A 21,276-nucleotide genomic window follows, 5' to 3' on the forward strand; every position below is an offset into this window, starting at 1 on the left:
AGTTCAAACAATAAATGAATAGTGAGGATCGATTATGTAGTTAAAGAAATTAGTTTGTGTGCCAGTTTTGTCGTCCTTAAGCATGGTTTCTATTATTATTCTATTATCTGTCAAACGTCAAGAAGTGAATTGACATAACCGCAAAATGTTTGTTTAAAATTTTTGTTTTTGGCTTTATTTAATCAATTTGTAGGCCCCTCATTCAAGTAGTGACTCCACCTACCCGACAATAATGCGCGACAATAAATAAAATTTCCAAAAAAATGGCACTATTTTACCAAAACATTTGTCCGTACAGTAATTGCAGCAGCTTCGAAAGTTTGACTGATCTAATCACCCACATTGAGCGCGAGCACATAGGTGACCCCCAACGGTGGGAATCTTCCCTTAATTTTGTATTCCAGATTTTCACCCCCATACTGTGAAGCGACTCGAAGAGGAAAAACCGGCGAGTTTGCCTTTTAGTTACGTACTTAGATTCAACAGTCCTGATGACCCCCCACCTCAAATGACCCCGATTAAAATTGAGGAGGATTTAAATAAGGCTGTGATTGAGGAGTTGGCGGATGAGAGGGCCCCTGAGATGGCGACACCTTTGAATAACAATTATTTGAGTGTAGGTTTCAACCCTAAAGAGAAAAAGATCAAAAGTGAAGCGAAAACTACTGAGGAGCAGGTCGCGCATATTTTGTGGTAAGAGTTCGGTGTGCAATAATTAAACTTGTAATTTATCGCTTCGATAATTTTTTGGTACGGATTTCTGAAGGTTTGACGAAACGACGTACAAATAAAACGCTATCGTCGTCGGTAGTTCCGTTAATGTCGCCAGAGAGCGCACTTGTTCCATTACCGTCTAAGTTTTTAGAGCAAACTTAATTTCTTAATTACAATTTTATGACATTCGGCTTATCTTGTCGCAGTAGGTACTAACTGCATTTATTCCTGCTTATAGCTTATTACTTATTAGACAAAGACTATTTTGTGTACAATTTAAATAATTTTAACAAGGGTCTATTGCATAGTCCTATTGTCGAAAAAGTAATTGATTTATAAGTCTGTATAATTGTAACGTATTTAAATCTTGAGAGAATTAGCTTCTACATCATCATCTAGACATCTGTTTTTTATTATATATTCGGGGGATAAAAATTAATTGTTTGTCGAAAAAATAAAAAAGGCAAAGAATTTTGGGTTTTGTAAACACGGCAATTCTCTAATAGCAGACCGCTTGTATGCTTTCATTGGGTGGTACGAATAAGAATGAAGTAGATGCTAATACTACAGCATAGTGAAGTAAATACTTTACTTCTGGGAACAAAAGACTACTGTTCAAAGTAGGTACTTTCTGTTAGTATGAGATACTTCTCCATAGTAGTACCTACTTCAAACAATGTGATTCTTGTCGTCATGTTGGTGGCAAATTTAAAATCTTAAATTTGTCCATTCTTGATTTAAATTAACTAGATGCCCTCTGGTGTTGATGATTGACTTATCAAAAATAGTAACACGCAATTTTCGTAAATTTTGTCCATTAATTTAATTTAATTTAATTGATTTTACAGTTGGGCTTCAAAGCTACACTTTGCAGCACTTCAAACAGTATAACAAAAATTTTATATTTTAAGAAAATTTCAACGGTATTACCCTCAACGGTAATATTGTTTCCGGATATAACTATTTAACAGGAATACCAATAATTCGTGTTGCCAACATATTTTTAACGCATAAAATTCATATTTTTATTACATTTAAAAAAAAACAATTTCTCGTTATAAAATAAAGCAAATTCGAAAAGATAAAGATTTTTATGTGTACTCATCAAAAGATATTGATTTTTTTTACATTAGTTTCTTCTTTTTTGTTTTTTTTTAAGTTTATTTTTTAATTTTTTGTTTTTCTTGCCAGAAAAACAAAGAAATATAATATCAAAAATAGTAAAAACTTAAAAAAATTAAAAATGATCTTACTCAAAAACCAATGACGTCGCAAATATTACAGTGATGTCAAAATGTAGCATTTTCAAGAATAAAATCGACCTGTTCGAGGATTTTTTTGAAAAATAACTCACAACAAACATATGAATTTTATAGGTTACTTTAAACTCACTCTAATTTTAATAATTTTAACTCAAAAACTAGAACGGTTTAAAAAAATGTTATTAGGAAAAATTGTTGGTCTTGATGATACTTCTATTCCCAGTTAAAATTAATGTACTTGTTTCATTTACAGCTTGTATATATCTAGGAAAAATACATTTTTTTTATATTTGAGGTACAGTTTATAACTAAATACTAAATACTAAAAATAATCTTTTTTTAAAGTTTTAAAGTTCTCTTATCATAATTTCTTCTGAGTCTGTACATTGTCCTGCTACGCTGTGGTCCCATTTTTCAACAAATAAATGAGAATTAGTCGCGTAGCATGTATTCGAAGTTCGTGTAACAGCAATTTTATAAAAGTGAAGAATATACTATAAATACTTCGAACTAAAGTAGATTCTTCAGCGAGTAGAATTTACTTAAAGAATTTACTACAACTTTGTAGTATTCATATTTACTTTATTTTTATTCATACCAGCCATTGTATGTCTACGATAAAACTGATCTCATTAGAAGTGAAACATTGAAAAAAAACTCAAATGGTGTTGTAAGTAATAAATAAGTTTTCTTTTAATTTTCATAAAGGTATGTTATTAACTTATTATTCTGCAGTAACAATTTTTTTGACAAAATAAATAAAACAGCTGCAATTTTAGATTTTCCGTGTAATATGGATCGCTTATTTTTGAAATTCTGTTTCTACAGCGTGCTCAAAAACTGGCGCACCAGCTCAATGGTGTGTGGTAGAGAATTGGTTACATATAAAGGTAAAAATAGTAAAAAAATTCTTGTATAAAAGTTATTGATAAAAAACGGATTTTAGATAAATAATATGTGGCAACGCTGTCTAACAGTCATGATCGCAATAGAATTTGAGCAACAATAAAAATAAATTATTTTTGAAACGGTTTCCTAGGAAATAATTCCCAGTGTTGGCACATCTACACATTGTGATTTTTTGGATGAATTTTAATTTTTTTAAATTAAAAAAACTGCTAAAATCTGATAGTAAATTTAAAAATAATTGTTCATCGTTTTGTTAGGGAACGATTACGATTAGGGAAACATAGAAATATAAAAAAATAATGAAAACTAAAGAAGTTAACACAATAGGTTTGTAACTCCAGATTTTTTAAAATATAAATGTAGGAATTTTTTCAACATTTTTCCCGTAATCTGCACTTGCTTTTTTGCATCATTTGCATTTTTTTGAGAATAGATCTCCTGCTGCCTAGCCCAAAGTGAAAGGTCTGGTTGTGGTCCTGATTGACAAAAACAGGTATAGAAAAGGTATGCAACTTTTAATAAATCGGTTGTCTTAATAATCCATTTGGGACTCTGAAGCCTTATGCTAATAAAATACAGGTGACAGCACCTCCCGACTACATTCTTATCTAGGTTGTTTTTTTCTACAAAACGATTTAGCGTCCAGACAGTAGAACGTTCCAAGCGCCCTCATTTGTACTTTGCCGCACTATTTTGTTGGGTACAGAAAATCCTGCGGTTTTGTATCTCGTTTCGTCTCCTAAGTTATAGTCTTCTGTAGTTTTTGTTTTTTTTCAGGAATAGTAAACTGTTCAATCTTGATAACAATCACAAGAAACCGTTTGGTTGTAATATGAAAGGCTGTGAGAAGCGGTACAAAAACATCAACGGGATTAAATACCATTACAAAAACCACCACAAAATGTATTTTTACGTTACAATTGCCTTCGTGTTTTTACAATTGTTTTAGGTTGACGCCTTGGTTGCGAAAATCTGTGCTGAGACAAAAATCTGTCTTAAACCCACCGAAAACAAAAATTTGCAGACAGGATGTTCACGGGACTTCCATGTATCGTGTGAAGCCGTCACGTGACATTATCTATCGCACTATGGCTCACTTTGATGGCTACAAAATGATACCAAATGAATATTTTTATAATTTAAATACTCTGCCTACCTCTGATGTAGTGTCTCAAGTGCCATTAGAAAACAATATGAGCTTTAACTATAATCTAGGGCAAGTAAATGGTGATAATGACGTTATTTCAGGGAAAAATTCCAATTTTTTTTCTAACCAATTTTGAGAACATACCTACTGTGATTTATACTATACTAAAACTGATTAATGGAAGAACTGAGCTATTGTTTAACGACTGATTAGTGTTGTATGAACGAAATGTGATAATTAAGTATTACTTGTTTCGTTGAGAATATTTTTGTTTATGTTCAGTTTGTATTTATAGAATTAGTGCTGTAAAAGACTTGGTACTTGTCTTTACAGGATGTGATTAAAACGTTCCAGAAATATCTTAGAATTATTTCTTGTTTTTGCAGTTGTTTAAAATATGGAATTAAATTTTTGTTTGATTTTTTGACTTTGCCGTTTTATTGTTTCCTTTTATAATTTATCCCAAGTTTTAATTTCAAACACCAGTTATGTTCTAGAAGAAATGCAAATTAAAAAAAATAACAAAATTTAAATGGATAAACATTTTTACATTAGTAACATTTGGTTTTTTATTTTTCGTAGATTTTGTATATAACACAATTAAAATCTGCGACGATTATAATATTTGGACAGTTGAACATATTAAGAATAGCATACTTGTTTTTGAAAAAAAGGTGGAAAGTTATGTTTATACAAGAATACAAAACAGAGATATTGTTACGAGGATTTTTGCAGTTATTCTTTGTATAATTTACAGATATAAATTTTTGTCCTGAGAGTCTTGAAAATCTGAAGGTAATGACCTTCAAAAAATTCTTTGTTCCGCAGTGAGAAAATAAATATTAGTATGGATTTATTATTTTTTTAAAATACTTTTTTACATGTTTTGGGTCAAATAAAATATTAAGCACACTTTGGCATTCGGAGTATTTAATTGTGCAGAATTAATTGTGAAAAAAATTAGTTATTCAACTTTTTGCGTTTTGGCACACTCTGTATATTATCTGCGTGCTCAAACTAAAAGTCGTCTGTTTGCTAAAACTACAAGGTATTCTGAATTTTTCTTTTGCAAATTTGCCGGAAAATAATCATAGGCGACTTTGCAGCGATTTTTCAAAAATTGGTCTTTTTTATAACGAAAAATTGAATAATAGCAAAACGAAAAAAGATAGACCCATAATAGTTTACATAAAGTTATATTTTTTTTTGCGTAGATTCCAATTATGCAAAAATATGTAGAGTGTTCTATTTAATAAAATATAACTTTGGTTTACCACCCTGTAATAATAGTCAGTCATACGGCCGATATTATTTTTTGAACTTACCGTTATCAGTTTTACACCTTTTCATAATCTTTCCGAGAAAAGAAGAACCCATTTATTTTTATTTTTAACAAAAGGGCAGCCAATTTTCATAATGACATTACTTTTGTCCCATCCTTTACATTTTCCGCATATGTGACAACATATTGTAAGAAACAAAGTCTAAAGTTTAAAATCTAAGTCGCGAACTCCGAGGTTTGAAAGAGTCTGTCGGTAATGCAGTTACAAGAGAAGATATTTTAGTGCTACACAAATTTTAAAACTAAACTTCTTTCGAAATCTGAAGATGGAGATCTTGCACTTTCTCTAATCACGTAACACAAGGAATGTTCTTCACCAAGACCTCTTCGACGAAATCTACACAAGATTTTTAAAACATTCTTAGGTTCGGTTTACAGAATATTTTAATCACAATTAAAATTTAATTTCGCTTTCTTTCATTAAGTTAATCTGCAATTAAATGCGTCATTAATTGATCAGGTGAGCAAATTGAAGAAATTTGATTGGTCCATTCGCGTTCTTAACTTTTAACAAAGAATTAAATTTTAACTAAACTTTCTATAAACCGGCCTTAAATGTTATAAATGTTTTATAGAAAGCATTTAATCGTCAAAAAAATCTATTTATTTCAAAGCTAAAACTTACTATGTGTTCAAAAATGGTTGTTCATCATGTTGACTATGGAATTCAAATTCAATGTGCCGCTTCGTCCAAATGATTATTGTAGTTTCTTTGTCAAATCTTTGAATTAGTTTTTTACTCACTTTTTTCATTTTTCGGCTAAGTTGTTTCAAGTGTAGCGTTTGTTTTGATTTGTGTTTTATATTTGCGTTTTTTTTATGTATTCTTTCGTTTTTGGATTCGAAGCCTCTTTGCATTATTTTGTTAGATTTCTCACTTTGACGGCAATCACAATTTAAATTAAGCGGCACATTACGTTCAAATTTCAAAGGTGACTTGATGAACAATTATTTTTGAACACAATGTAGATCCGAAAATACAAAAAGTATAGGCTGCTCTATTAAAAAAAAAACATATATTCGTGTTATAGCTAATTTCGGAAACTGCCTGTAGGTATACTCGTACTTGAAAGTAATTTCAAGTGAGCCAGGCTTTTGTAAAAAAAAAAATTAATTGTCCAACATTTAGAGGTCAATAATGTTTTTTTTTAAATACTGGAAAATCTGTATTTGTGTTTCCAAAAATTAAATAAACGAATGTGTATTTATTGTATCTAGAGTCTTGTGACTTTTGTATTTTTGGGTGCGTACATTGGGCGCCGGCCGCGGTTTTTTAAAGTTATGTGAAATACGCGCTGTCTACTTACGATGCATAATAAAATACAAATTAAAAACATAAAACAAAATGAAATCTAGTTATCATAAGACGAGTGAATAACTGACGTGGTAAAGTTGGAAAATTGAAGCGACAACCGATTTTATTCAACAAGTTGGTCTGTACTCATAAAGCAACAGGTAGGTGTTATACCATGTTTAAAAGTGTAATATTAGAGTAGCAGGCTTTTACATTTTTTAACTTATACAATTACGTGTATTAATTTTACCACCTAATAAAACTTATCAAGTACAACAACTATTTTATACAGGGTGAGTCAATTGTGGGTTATTTCTGACATGTCCTAAGACGCAACAAAAAGTACCAAGTGATTTTCTAAAATTCTTGTCTAGTTATCCATGACAGTTACGTTAACCCGATGTTCATGACGGAAATAAGATTGCAACATATTTTTTTATGTTCTTCGGTGAACATTTTGGAGCTATTGACAGATAAAGCGATGCTGAAGTTTTTTACGCAATACATTTCACTGCTTAGGTAACTGGCATGGATAACTAGACCAAAATTTAAAAAATCACATGGTACTAATTGCACTTACCACTTCGATACTACGTTTGACTTTTAAAAATTTTAATTTAACAATCACTGATTTCTTATCTTTTAAATAATAATTAGTACTTAGTCTATAGTGAAATTTTAGCAAAACTGTGAAGATGAACTTGATAATGCTCAGAACAATGTAATCGTGGATTAATTTTGAAACTTTTTAACTCTGGTCAGCTGGAATCAGTAATAAAAAAATCAGAAATAACCCACTATTGACTCACTCTGTATAACATTTTGCAAAATTCTTATTTATTATTTTGACTGCTTTCCTCCTTTCTGTTGTTTAAATGAGCCGATCAGTGTTTAATAATTATTAGTTTACATTCATAATAACAATTTTCATTGTTGTTTTAAATTTTTATTTTAATATTAATTTAACTTTTATTGAAAAATTGCAAATAAAAAGATGTTTAATTTGTTGAGCTCTGTTACTTGTTGAAATGGAGCACAAATTGAGAATAAAATACATAAAGCGAATATGGCTTCAGCATAAAAATGCGCAACTTTGCCCTAATTTAACCGACCTCGTATTTCTGATAATAATTGAGTGGAGTTCGAAAAACGGACACCCTGTATATCTACCCAAGTGTAAAGGAAGCGTTTAAAAAAATTCTAATTCCCTGGGAATTTTTTCCACCGATTTGTCCAATTTGACTAGACTAATAAGCTATTTTGTCTTTCAAGTAAAAAGTAAAGATTTTGTAGTTTGTAAACTAGCCAAATTTACACATTAGCCGTAACAGATATGAGATCGAGAATAAACTGAATTAGAGCAGGCCGTGCCTTGCTTGATTTCTTGCTTAATCTAAATTATTCCGAAATTGTGTTTACCACCCAACAACATTGTAAAGTGTTAATTTAACAAGTGAAAAAAACGGGGGGTGAAAATATTCAATTGGTGTATGATGCCTAGCATTCTCTGAGAAATTTTTAAACGGTTATTTGCTACACATAGAAACTGTATTTGTGGACAGCTCCAATTTTAGTTTTTGACTTCTTTGCTTCTTCCACAAAAAGTTATTATATTTCATGTCCTTTTTCCTTTCCCTTTTCCTTTAATTATTTTTTCTAATAACCTTCCCTTTTTCTTTAATTATTTTCCTTAGAAATTAACGCGCACATCGTATTCGGGAATTTAGGTAGCTATTTGCATAATGAGTACAGTCACGATCAAAAAGAATGACTCCCCTACCACCTGGGCCAGATAGCAAAAGTCTGAGTAAAATCTTTTTGATCATAAATTTCAACAAACAAGTTAATCTACAAAAACTTTCCAGCTTTCCACATTAACCGTATCATATCGAAAAGGTTTGTGCGGTTTTAGTTTAACTTTAAAAAATCTACTGATCTAAAGTACTAATTTTATAAATCTAACAAACATCAGAGAGAAATAATTGTAAGTAGTGGAGAAGAAAATAATCCTAAAATGCATTTAAAAGAACATGAAAACAGCACGATCATTGAATTTCCCTCAAAATCGTATAGACAACCTCTCTAATAATTTACTTGCAAGTGCACTTCGCGCGATCCCTTCGTTGCAATTATAGTGCATTTATTGGAATTTCCTTACATTATACGTTGCCTTAATAGGGACAAAACATTGCGTTCAAGTTCAGTGTCGTGTAGGCCGCCAAGGAGTTGAGACAGTCAAGAGAAATTTTTGATGGTAAGTCAAGTCCATTTTCTTTTCGCCGTACTCAATCAAATTAAATTAATTAAAAAATTAAAGTTTCCTTTAAATTGTATTAAATTTAGTTTTAGTTCCGATGTTAGTTAAATGAATTTTGTGGGCATAAATAGGTATCATTTAATAAGTGATAAAGTGATTGTAATAATAGTAATTAATTAGTTTTGAATACTATGCCACTATTCGAATCTAGAATTAGGTAAAGTGTGTGTTTTTTTTCTTTGTGGTTGAGAAAATAGCGCAAACTTAGAAAAAAAATGGGTTCAAACTAAATATCACAGTTCAAAATTTTATTATTTGACACTTCAGCTTGATTAAACAAGTTAAAAAAGTAAGTTAAAGTTAAAAACAAAAAAAAATTAAGTTTGAACGGCTGATAACACTGGTGTGCAACAAAAACCCTCCTTTAAAATTTAATTAGTATGAATATTAAGATTTAAACGTGCTGATTCTAAAATGTGTTCAAAAATGGTTCAAGTTGACTATGAAATATAAATTTAATGTGCCGCTTCTTCCAAATGACTTTTGTAGTTTCTTTGTCAAATCTTTCAATTAGCTTTTTACTCACTTTTTGGCATTTTTCGGCAAAGTTCTTTCAAAAGTAGTTGTTGAGTTGATTTTCGTTTTTGGATTGGAAACTTTTTGCATTATTTTGACGGATCTTTCACTTTGACGGCATTCACAATTTAAATTAAGCAGTACATTGCGTTCAAATTTCATAGGTAACTTGATAAACAACCATTTCTGAATACATTGTATGTACTTATCTATATCCATCACATACATATTATATTTTTTAATGATTTTTCTAATTTCACAAAATTAAATATTTTTGTGTTTCCTTATTACATTTAGGCTACTTTAATCAATTTGAATCGTATCTGGGTGTTGGGGAATGGCTTAGCACTATTTCGTATGTGATCAGATGAGTTAATAACCCTTATATCATTTTTCCGAAAAGTGCGTACTTTCTTTAAAAGAAATTATTAATCTACTTGTTGAGAACCACTGTGTGACAAATTTTTTTTTATTCAACATTTTTTATTAAACTCATGGACGTTTTGAGAATTTTTAAATAGTGTTGCTAACATATTCATTTGTGAGGGTGGTTCGAATCCCGTTTCTAACATTTTCGTTTTCTTTTTTTTTCTGTAAAATTTTATAACAAATTTAATACAAATTGAAATAAAATAATTTAGTGGACCAAGAAGTTAATATACTCCTGCTGTTTTGTCAGTAATATTAAAATATTAAAATTACACTAATTTTTATTATTCTAGTTCAGCGTTTCTCAAAGTTTGGAACTTTAAATTCAGAATAATCTTTTGAAAAAACTATGAATTTTCGATCTTCATAAATTTTACCGAATTGATTCGTTCTGCCTTTCTTTATCTTTATCCACCTTTGCTAAACCATTTCTCAACACGCTGTATAAAAACGATTTCAGTTGATATAAAAAAAGCCAAAAACTTATACCAGGAATTTGTTCAGAAATGTTTTTTTTTTCCAATTTGAAAAATTCATTTTTTGACACTCACTTAGATTGTTACTAAAAACATGAAGAAAGATTTCATCAAGATATACAGAATGGTCCAGCCTAGCTCCCGTCTTCTGTAGCTCAGTTATTATTAAAGCTGGAGTTTTTAATGCGAAATATTTGAATTAATTAGAACACATTTCAGGAAAATATTTTTAATTATACAGAGTGTCTCAAAAAATACGACATAATAATAACAATAATAATAATAATACAATGAGATCGAAAATGTACTAAATCAACTAAAGCAAGCTTTGAAAGGAAAGTGTAACTTTAGCCACATTTCTTTTCAAAACATCGTGTAGAGGAGAAAAAAATTCTTAGAGAAATTTCTTTCGAAATTCCGTTAGGCATCATTCACCAATTAAATATTTCCATTCTCTGTTTATTTTTTCACTTGTTAAAATAGCATTCTACAATGTAGGCTTTTTGTTGGGTGGTAAACACCATTTCGGAATAATTTATGTTAAGCAAGGAATCAGTTTTTGAAAAATCCTGATCTGTTAATTTTTGTCATGTGGCAAAAATTCCGCCTACTAGGGACGGTCTACTCTAATTTACTGAGGTCATTACGATACGCGATTTGCGTATCGTAATATCCAAGGGAGTGCTATAATAATTACATTAAAAACTAGGGTAATTTAGTTAAATATTGTTGACAACCTAGTTTTTTGACAATTATCTGAGAGAACTGTCAGTGTCATAATTTAATTAAATGAATCAAATACGAACCTTTAGAGGCTCTTATACCATCCTTGATATATAGTTCCTTCAAACACCTTGCCCATAATGTCAACTGTCACAAAATTCCCTAAATTTAGAAAATTATTTTTTTTGTAAAAAAATGTGAAAATTAGAAAAAATACTGTATGATATCTCGTTTACAAGGCATTTTGTCGCATTTACTCTTAAATTCGTGCGTGCTACAAAATGCGTCTTATAAAACTCGTATTATAATATACTATTATGTAATTAGTGTTGATACAGTTTTTTGTTTTTGTTTTAATAATTACTTCCACTAAAAAATTTACGATGTGGTTCGGAAAATGAAATCTTTCCCTATTCTTTAGGATTAAAAATTAAACGTTTACAAAAATGTAAAATTTTTAACTCTTTGCCTAGTTCTTAACCCGAGCCACCACTGTTGATATGATGAAAATTTTCTTGACTTTCTAATACAATGATGATTTTCAGAAAAGACTTCTTGTCTCTAATAGATTATTCTGTCATGAATAACTTTACGGAGCATAGTTTTACCAGTTTCTTTTACAATCATAAAGAAGGTGTGGGTGGCGATCAATTCATTCTACCGATGTGGAGACAAATCTTTTGGAGCATGCTTTATGGAGGACTGGTGATTGTAGCAACAGGTGGAAATTTAATCGTTATTTGGATCATATTTTCGCAAAAGTGGATGCTGACGGTTACAGATTATTTTTTGTGTAAGTTACAAAAGGATGATTCGTTTATTTTGTTTACTCTTCTTCAAGTGAACCTTTCGGTGGCTGATACCATCCTTTCGACACTCAATGTTACGTTTAACTTTGTCTACATATTAAATTCGAATTGGCTTTTTGGTGAACTATACTGCAAAATATCGCAGTTTATGGCTACTGTGGCCCTTTGTGCATCGGTGCTTTCCCTCATGTGCATCTCATTCGACAGGTAGGTAATGAGAATTACTGTAAAGAATTGATGTCATTATGATTGAAAAGTACAAGTATGACGAGTATTATTATTATTAAATAAATAAATAATCATGGATCCATTTTCAGAAATCTAAATATGGAGATTTTAAACTAGCAAAACAACTGCTTACTGCAGGATAATATTTAAGTCACATCGTTAGGAATAAGGATTACCTAACTTCCTATCTATAATAGTAACGTTAAAATTCAGACTGCTCGTTAGTTTGATATTATTCCTGAATAAAATTACGAAATATTGGGTAAACAATAATATTCGTACAACATGGAGATGCTGGATATTTTTTTTGTTTTCGGTAATCTGTCTTTAGTGCTTGTCGACTTTTCAATTCTCGTATAAAACCAGTGCTCCCTAATTAGATAAAAACTTAACGGTTTGATATTGCAAGCGGTATAATTCATCTTGTTTGAATTAATGTTGTAATAAAATGAAAATGTAACTACTTTATTATAATACTAACAGCTATTCGCGACTTCGTTCGCGTAAATTTTAATTATATATATATATTAACAAATTAAAACAACTTTACCTATTTATACAAAAAAAAACGGTTTCATTATTAATTAGAACGTTCAGTAACTACAAGCTAGATAATATATATATATATATATATGAATATTAGATGAACGTTCTAATTAATAATATATATAATTTGTTTAACAACTACAGTATCACCAAACAACTGAGTCATTTGGGAAAAGCGGCTCATCGCATTAGAATATTTTAAATATTTTTGTGTAAAGAGAATATTTGAAATTATCATACAAGGATTTTTCATTTTAACAAATTATTTTTGCTATTCTTTTTAATTATTTTTTATTGTTTTTAAATTTAAAGTTTTTTAGCGTTATTTGGATAGAGTAGAATTCACCAACGGCGTTTACAGAGAAATATTTGTAAACTGTGTAGAAACTTTGATTTGATTGGAGATGGTGTATTTATGCTTTTTATCTATGACTTTTATGATTTCGTGAACTCAAATCAACGCGGAACCTTTTTTTAAATGAAATAAAAAATCCACTTTTTCTCAGAAACTCACATTCCAGCAAACTACAGAAATGCTTATTAACAAAAATTGAATATTTTGTAAGTTTTATAAGTGTTGCCCTTTTTAAGATGAGCGCTTAAAAAAAGCTATTTTCTTATTACTAAGGACATTAGATTTTCAATCGTATTACTTTTATTCTTATATAGATTATAGCAACATGTCTGTAAGTTTGTTATTAGTGCAAGAGTAAATCCATGCGACTAATTAAATGGCAACTGTGGCAAGGTTTTTTGATCAACACCTGTAATTTTTTTTCTGTAAATTTGCAAATTTGGTTAAAGTCGGTTTCAGTAATTAAAAAAAGTAATTACCATCGTACCTTCTTTATCATCACCATTTTATTAATGTGTTCGAAGTTAAAAATTCTAATAACAATGCATAACTTCATATGTTAAAAGTAGTGTCTTAACTTGGCGAACACGCTATATAACTTAGAAAATTAGAAATTTTCTTACACACTTTTATCCTCTCCTTAGCTCCATTGGGATTAAATTTTCAAAAACATTAGAAATATCAATTTACACAAATATATCCATAAAACTATTTTTTTTATTTAACACTCTTGGAGATAGAATTTTCAAAAATCCGAAAACACGTTTCATTGTTTTGAACCAAAAGCCTCAATATAACAATAATATAACAATTTTTTCATGGATAATATATTTACAAAAATTTTCATGCAAATTTTAACACTTCATTTGACCAAAAATCCTAAAAACAAATGTTTTTTTATTTTTAACTAAAAGCCCAAATTCCAGTTTTCATGAACAACATAACTTAAAAAATGACGTGTATTTGACTCAGAGGGAGTGGAAGTTCTAAAAATCCTGAACTACATGCTTCTTTAATGAAGAATTTTTACATTTAACTGAATTTTTAACTGAAAGCTTAAATATCAATTTTCATGAATATAACTTCAAAATTAACGGATTTTAAAATTTAACCCTTTTAGGGGGTGGAACTTCTGAAACATAAAACACATATTCTTTCATTTTTCAATTTTTCAGCGAAAGCCCAAATACCAATTCTTATGGATATAAATTACAAAATGATTTTTATAATTAACCTCCTTTGAGGGTAGAATTTTTAAAAATTATAAAATACGCTAATTGAATTAAAAAAAAACGTTTTTACAAAGAGTGCTTTCTATTAAATATGCGAGTGGAATTTTTATAACTTTTTCTTGTTTTGTCGTGCAAAATTTATCATATTATTTAGTTTTTGAATAAGTAAGCTTGACAGAAAAATGAACCTTCTAGATCCAAATTCAATTAAACCTCCAAAATCTAGTTTGTTTAAAACCAAAATTGTTTACATTTTTTTCTAAGCACTCTTCGCAAAAATGCCTTTTTCTCCATTTTGATCAGCTTGTAAGATTCGATTATATCATGTGATACATCATTGTAATCAGGAATAAAAACATTTTTCAAAAATATAAAAATGCGAACATGGCTTTCATAAGGAAAACCAAAGTTGAGTGTTATAACTCTGACATCAAGAACGCCTTGGAAAATACGATGACAGATTTAGATTCCTTGTAAAAACGTGCCTGAAGAACCAGTTAAAAACGTCTAGCTTTTTTGGTTTTCGATTGAAAAAACAAAAACGAAAATCGAAAATTTTCGAATATGTTTTCAATAATTTAAAAACTTAAAAGGACACATCAAATTTTTTTTCATATAATTGTACAGCATAAAAATGCGCAAGTTTTCTCAATTTTAACCGACCTCTTATCTATTATGATAACTGAGATCCCCACGGTGGAGCTTGAAAAACGGACACTATATTGAGTTTTTTTCACAATTTATTCACCACAAAAGTGTGCGCGCTGTCAGAAAACTAAAATTGTTTTAATTTGGTGAAATTACTTTAAAAACTAACAACAGTGGCTGAAATTTCTGTGTTGTTAAAAAAGGAATCAATATTCGCCTATGGAAAGTGTCGCTGGACTTTTTGTGAAATGTTATTTATGAAATTTAAATTTCAAAAAATTGTCAATAATTTGAAGACACAGGAAGCGTACCTGAACTAAATCGAGTGAGAACAAAACACGTCACTGAAAACGAAGCAATAGTTGGGGCTGTAATTCAAGCTTTTGAAGAGAATCCAATCAGCAGTGTACGAAACATTTCCAAAGTCCTAAATGTTCAAATGTCTAGAATTTTTCAGCTGTTCAGTTTTTTAGTCCTTTTTGAAAGAATCAAAGCATCCAGTACCAAAAATAAGTCAAAAATATTGTTTTTTAACTTTGTGGGTGAGAGGTAATTGTGAAATGTCCCTTGCGTGACAGTTACGTATCTGCGAGTAGGAGTGACCAAAATTCAATGGTAGTGCTCATTTGTCTCATAGAGATCTACACTTTTGCATCTGTACCCACGTTTAACAGTTTGTTTCTCATTTTTCTCGCGAAACAGACGTCTTCCACGTACGAGCTTTTTCTGACAACATTTTTCACTGACGATATTTTAACTTAACATTAAAAAGGCATGTAAAAATTACGTTTTTAAGACTTGAGTTGTTGCATTAATTGGATTTTAATCCTTATCTTCTAAAATATCTGCATTTTAAATTTCATAAAAATCCGTTAACAAATATCTGAGATATCAGGCTCGAAGGTCTTAGCTGAGACAGCCTGTATAGAGATTATTTTTTATAGATACATGGTTATAATAACTCCATTAAAGAAAAGAATTAGCCGTGGTTTGACAGTATTATTAGCAATGACTACATGGTTTTTGGGGATAATTATGGGTAGTCCGTTTCTGATGTTCTTCAACACCTACAAGGTGCACAATAAAGAAGGGGAAGAAACTGTTATTTGTTACTCTATATGGCCGGATGGCAAGACTAACGATTCGATAATTGAACATCTGTAAGTTGGTATACTTTGGAAAATTTTGATAAATGCTCTGCTTATTGTCACAAACTCAATTTTTCGTATTTCAGTTACAACGTGGGATTCTTTTTTTTGGCCTACGTCGTGCCTGTAGGATCAATGACTTACACTTATGGCAAAATCGGGATAAAGCTCTGGGGATCACAGACAATCGGGGAATGCACAGAGCGCCAAATGCAGATTATCAGGAGCAAAAAGCAGGTCATTGTCAAAATAACTCTTTAACGTTTGATTCAGATTTTATTTCAGGCCGTAAAAATGATGATGGTTATCGTGATTGTGTTCGCTGTGTGTTGGCTTCCATATCATCTGTACTTTATTGTGACAGCATATTTTCCGCAAATAACCAACTTTGCATATATTCGGGAAACGTATTTAATCATTTACTGGTTAGCAATGAGCAACTCCATGTTCAACCCAATGATTTATTGCTGGATGTACACCAGGTAGGTGTTAACTGTTAAGAAGTTTTATTTTAAGGAAATATACAGCGAAACAAGTAAACATTTATTTTTTGTTGCCTACTATTTGGTGCATATGGTTTTTGTTTATCTGTTGTCAGAAATGCACAGCCACCTCTAACTTCTTTTTTTTTAATGTAATGGTATGTCAAGTGACACCTCGTATCAAAGCCTACTTCGCAAGCAATACAACACACTACTTGTTTTTTGAATTTTTTCAAAGCCTACGTGATAAAAAAATAAAAATTTTATAAGTTGAACATTATTTAAAGCAACAGTTGTTTAAAATGGGCACTGTTCCTCTCTTAGGAAATAACATGACGACAGTAGCATGAATTTCTAACATTTTGCAACATTTCTAGTGTGATTTGCCTAATCTCAACTTTTAGAAATTGGTTTTCATTTTTTTATCGAGTAGGCTTTGAAAATATTCAGAAAACAAACAGTGCGTTGCATTCCTTGCAAAGTGCTCTTTCACCTGAAGTGACACTTGACATACCGTTACATCTGAAAAAAAAGTTAGAGGTGGCTGTGCATTTTTGAAAACAGATAAACAAAAACCGCATGCATCAAGTGATGTTCAAAGAAAATAAAAAATCGACCTGTTTCAGGATTTTTTACAAAAGTCGCTTATATCTAAGTTACAAATTTTATTCCAGTTAAAAATTCCACACTGTATAATACATAGTATAATTTATTTGATTTCATTAATTTTTTTATTTAATTTTAGATTTCGGCGAGGATTCAAACAGTTTTTTTCAAGTCTGCGAATTCGTGTAAGTCGATCAGCGAAGTATCGGCACACGATGAGAAGACGTAGTTCTGTGTGAATGGTGAGTTTACTAAAATTTGTTGCAGATGCTGTTCCTAAAATGGTTTTTATTGTGAAACCGAGCAATTATACGTACTCGCGGAATTTACATTACTCGCGACTTCAGCGCTCCTACGTTACTTTTAACTCGTACAACTCTCTTTACATACAGGTGTCCCAGCGATGTAAAAAAGTCCATTGTTGACCTCTAAATATTCGAAAAATAATCTTTTTTTACGAGAGCCGTACATACTAACCCCCTGACTCATCTAAAATTATTTTCAAGTTTTTCAAGTATATAGACTGTTTCCGAAATTGGCTGCAACACAAACGTATGTTTTTTTGACTGGAACAACCTATATTTTATTGCATTTTTGGATTTAGCTGATGTTCTAAATTGTTATTGGTCGATTTTGCTTTGTTTTTGAAATAATTTGATTTTTTTAACCAAAACACACTTTTGCTTTGGTCGATTCTGCTTTGTTTTTGAAATAACTTGATTTTTTTAACAAAAATACGCTTTTTGGTTTTAAAAAAATCATTACATAAAAACTAAGAATCTCAGAAAAGTAGAACTTTCACCACTGGAAAGAAAAAGGTTTAAACTTAAAGAATATACTATTATTTTTTTAGCTTACTGCAATTAAGAAGATAATTTTCTTTCAGCATATGCAACATTTGTATCAAATTATTCCAAAATGCAGTTTCTGAAGGAATTTATGTGTTATACCACTATTTGGTGTTACCCAAGAAACTGGATTTTCCTATTCACGGGGCTGTGTACACTACGGCAAATGTGTAAACTTGGTTAGTTTGTAAACTAGCTGGTTAGTTTTTAAACTACCCAAACAGGTGTCTAAGAATCTTGGCTAATTAAAAGATAAGATAAAGTAGCTGTATAGTTTATAAATTTTCCAAGACATTCTCTAGCTTATTAGGTAGAGATTTTTTATTTCAAATTCAGACTTTCCAGTAACACAAGTAAATTAGCTTTTATTTAGTAATAATAGTAATATTAGTTGAAACTGTTAAAATAGCCAACTTCTTGGCAAGGTAACAAATTAACCAGCTAGTTTATAGACTAACCAAGTTAACACATTAGCCGTGACATGTCAAATACATTGTGTCTAAATTTTAATAGGTGGCTTGCCAAAACTTTACTTGTTGTAGTTTTATTATTGTTTTTAATTACGGAATTTCCACAAGGAATTTTTGCGTTGACTAATAGAGCTGTTAGTTTTTTTTTGTACTCAGACAATTGTATTCGGAAGTAAAGTTACCGTTGGGGGCGCCACTGAGCTAGGTCGAAAACAGTAACCATAAATGGCGGGAAAACGTTTATTCGGATATTTTGAGCGTTGTACGAATTTTGAGGCTTCAAAATTATTACATTGCCTATGCGGAATAACTATTGTATCTTTGGTGGAAGAAACGAATGTTGACAAATTCTTAGAGATGACGAGGAAAACACGAATAACGTTTGACTGTTTGGTTCACTTTCTTTATTGGAAAATTATTACAAAGATATTGAAAAGCCTACCTTTTGGCATAATTTACGTTTAAGTGTATTAGCAGTTGTTAATCTTAATTGTAGTTTTGTTGATTTATCGAAGTATTTCATGATCTTATCAGTGGAAAAATTCTAACCTAAAATTCACAAACTTCACTAATTTATTGGTTTCTTGAGCCCAACTTTATGTTCGCTGTGATCCATTACTTATAGTCTTTAATTAGACAACTGTTTGATAACACTTTGTAATGAAAATTCAAATCTTTTTCACTTCCAATCCACTTTCAAATTCCAACAATAAACACTTTATACCACGAAAAACCGCAGAACCAAAGTGAACGCTAGTATTTACCACCACGTATTTTTAAAGTGATTCTCTCTAATGTAAGCAATTAACACTATACACGCAAAATTGTTAAACAATTCATTAAATGTCAATTGAATGTGGAATTACCAAAATTTCCTTACTGTTTTCGACATAGTTCAAAAGTCATCACCAGAGGGCGTCTAGTTAATTTTATTTCCGAATAGGCGTAATATGCCTGCAAGAGATGAATAAGTAGCTATATATTTATACTAAGCCAGTAAAGTGGAATTTTATTAAAAGAGTTTGGAAATTGAGAGCCGAGGCGAAGCCGAGGCGAGCAACCAAACGATTCGATAAAGACACTTTACTGCCGTGGTGCATACAATTTTTTTTTGGCGACTACTTTTACAACATTCATTTAAGTGAACGCAGTTAGGTTGTGTTACGACTGTTATAAGTTTATGACTTATTCTTGTGATTTAGTTTTGGGAAATTGAAATCTGCAGGAGTGCGTTCATAAATGAAAATCCCGGTTGTGTGTTGCGACGTCACAGTGATGCCATAGTAAAGTAAGAAGGTAAGTAAGTCGTTCATTTATGAACGATCTTAAAAATTACACACTGAACACTCTAAGCACTTAAAACGATTTTTGAGCAATTTTTTATCGAAATGTTATTTATGAACGCACTCCAGAAATCTCTAATTTATTTTATTGTTGAATAAGCTCCTAAAAAAGTAACTATTTTACTGACTCAGTTAGGTAAAGTACAGACTGATCCAGAAATACTGCGTTTGTTGGCAACACTGGATTTAAATTTTAAAGGATACCAATGGAGTACGGTTCCAGTTAACAACAATTTAACATTCTTGAGGGGTTGTACGTCAAATAATTACCACGAAAAATCGAATTCGGTTCCAGTGTTGCAAATTACGAGCAAATTACCAACTGTCTCAGTATTTCTGGATTGCCTGAGTCAGTCGTAAAAAGTGATACTTTCTCTAGTCAAATGGGTACAATAATGTTGTACCGAGTGTTGTACTTTCTACTATAGGAGCTGAAAAAATCTATTTTTGTACCTATTTTTCCAAAAGATGTAATGTTTATTGCTGTTGAATAAAGAAAGTGTTGATTGTCTACTATGTTTGTAGTACTCCAAAATATAAATTTACTAATATAACACTAGTTTATAACGTTTTTTTATGATGAGATGAAACCAATGTGTATCGGTGGAATAATTAACCCCAAGTCTGACACTGAAGTCGAAAAAAAATAGGACGTCAAGTTTTTTTAAATATTCATTATAAAGCATTAGTATTTGAGAATTTTTGCAACAGACAACAGACTGCTTCTTCTGTTGTGCTATCAGGATCAATTTAACTTAGTGTAGACTAGTAGTAACCGAATAACATATTTTTGTTAAAAAACGTTAATACCTTTCTTCATATTATTTTAAATCTCCATGAAAAGATTCACCATGTTCATCGCCTAAGCTTCTCAGGTTTTGTTAGGATAATTTCAACACAAACACAGAAACAGTTGTTTGGGCTTAATTTACATTCACCTGCTGATGTTTTAAAGTAAATAAAATTTTTACAATTTGTCAATCACGTCAAAAACGAATGCCAAAGACACCACAAAAAGATTGATTCAAAACTTTTGAAAAATTTAAAATGACACAGATTGTTTCTTTTTTACACTGATTAGTGTCAGTTTCTCTTATTGTAACCAGCAGTAACCGGTTAAAATATTTTTATCCCACAAACCTTGGTATACCTCTTTTCATAAGACTTTAAATTTTGATGAAAACGTTCACTATTTGATCGCTTAAGTTTCCCAGGTATTATTAAGATAATTTTACCATAAACAAAACAAAAGTTGTTTGGCTTAATTTACATTCACTTGACGATATTTTAAAGCAAATAAAATGTTTAACAATTAGTTTATCACAAAAACAACGAATGCCAAAAACTAATTTTTTAAGCTTTGAATAAATATATATTAAAAAAAACTAAACGTGATAGACAAAATCAGTTCAAATTATCTCTTGTTTAAAGA

The 21,276-nt window shown here is 30.5% G+C and overlaps 2 protein-coding genes across 2 annotated transcripts; both read left to right on the forward strand.

Moving 5' to 3' along the window:
• Nucleotide 1: 1 nt before the first annotated feature.
• LOC103312137 (uncharacterized protein) lies at nt 2–4,459 on the forward strand. The gene is made up of 5 exons (XM_008194811.3): nt 2–147; nt 194–360; nt 405–693; nt 3,663–3,788; nt 3,835–4,459. Exons 2-5 carry the CDS (start codon nt 264–266, stop codon nt 4,166–4,168), a joined length of 846 nt encoding a protein of 281 aa, XP_008193033.1. The 5' UTR covers nt 2–147; nt 194–263; the 3' UTR covers nt 4,169–4,459.
• A 4,390-nt stretch (nt 4,460–8,849) lies between these two features.
• Nucleotides 8,850–20,357, forward strand: LOC657781 (tachykinin-like peptides receptor 99D). Its single transcript, XM_015983942.2, has 8 exons — nt 8,850–8,922; nt 11,675–11,922; nt 11,971–12,145; nt 15,892–16,107; nt 16,182–16,332; nt 16,381–16,577; nt 17,323–17,425; nt 18,070–20,357. Exons 2-7 carry the CDS (start codon nt 11,709–11,711, stop codon nt 17,420–17,422), a joined length of 1,053 nt encoding a protein of 350 aa, XP_015839428.2. The 5' UTR covers nt 8,850–8,922; nt 11,675–11,708; the 3' UTR covers nt 17,423–17,425; nt 18,070–20,357.
• The last annotated feature ends 919 nt before the right edge of the window (nt 20,358–21,276 follow it).

Source organism: Tribolium castaneum, chromosome 7 (assembly GCF_031307605.1).
Source record: "Tribolium castaneum strain GA2 chromosome 7, icTriCast1.1, whole genome shotgun sequence".
Classification (NCBI taxonomy): domain Eukaryota; kingdom Metazoa; phylum Arthropoda; class Insecta; order Coleoptera; family Tenebrionidae; genus Tribolium; species Tribolium castaneum.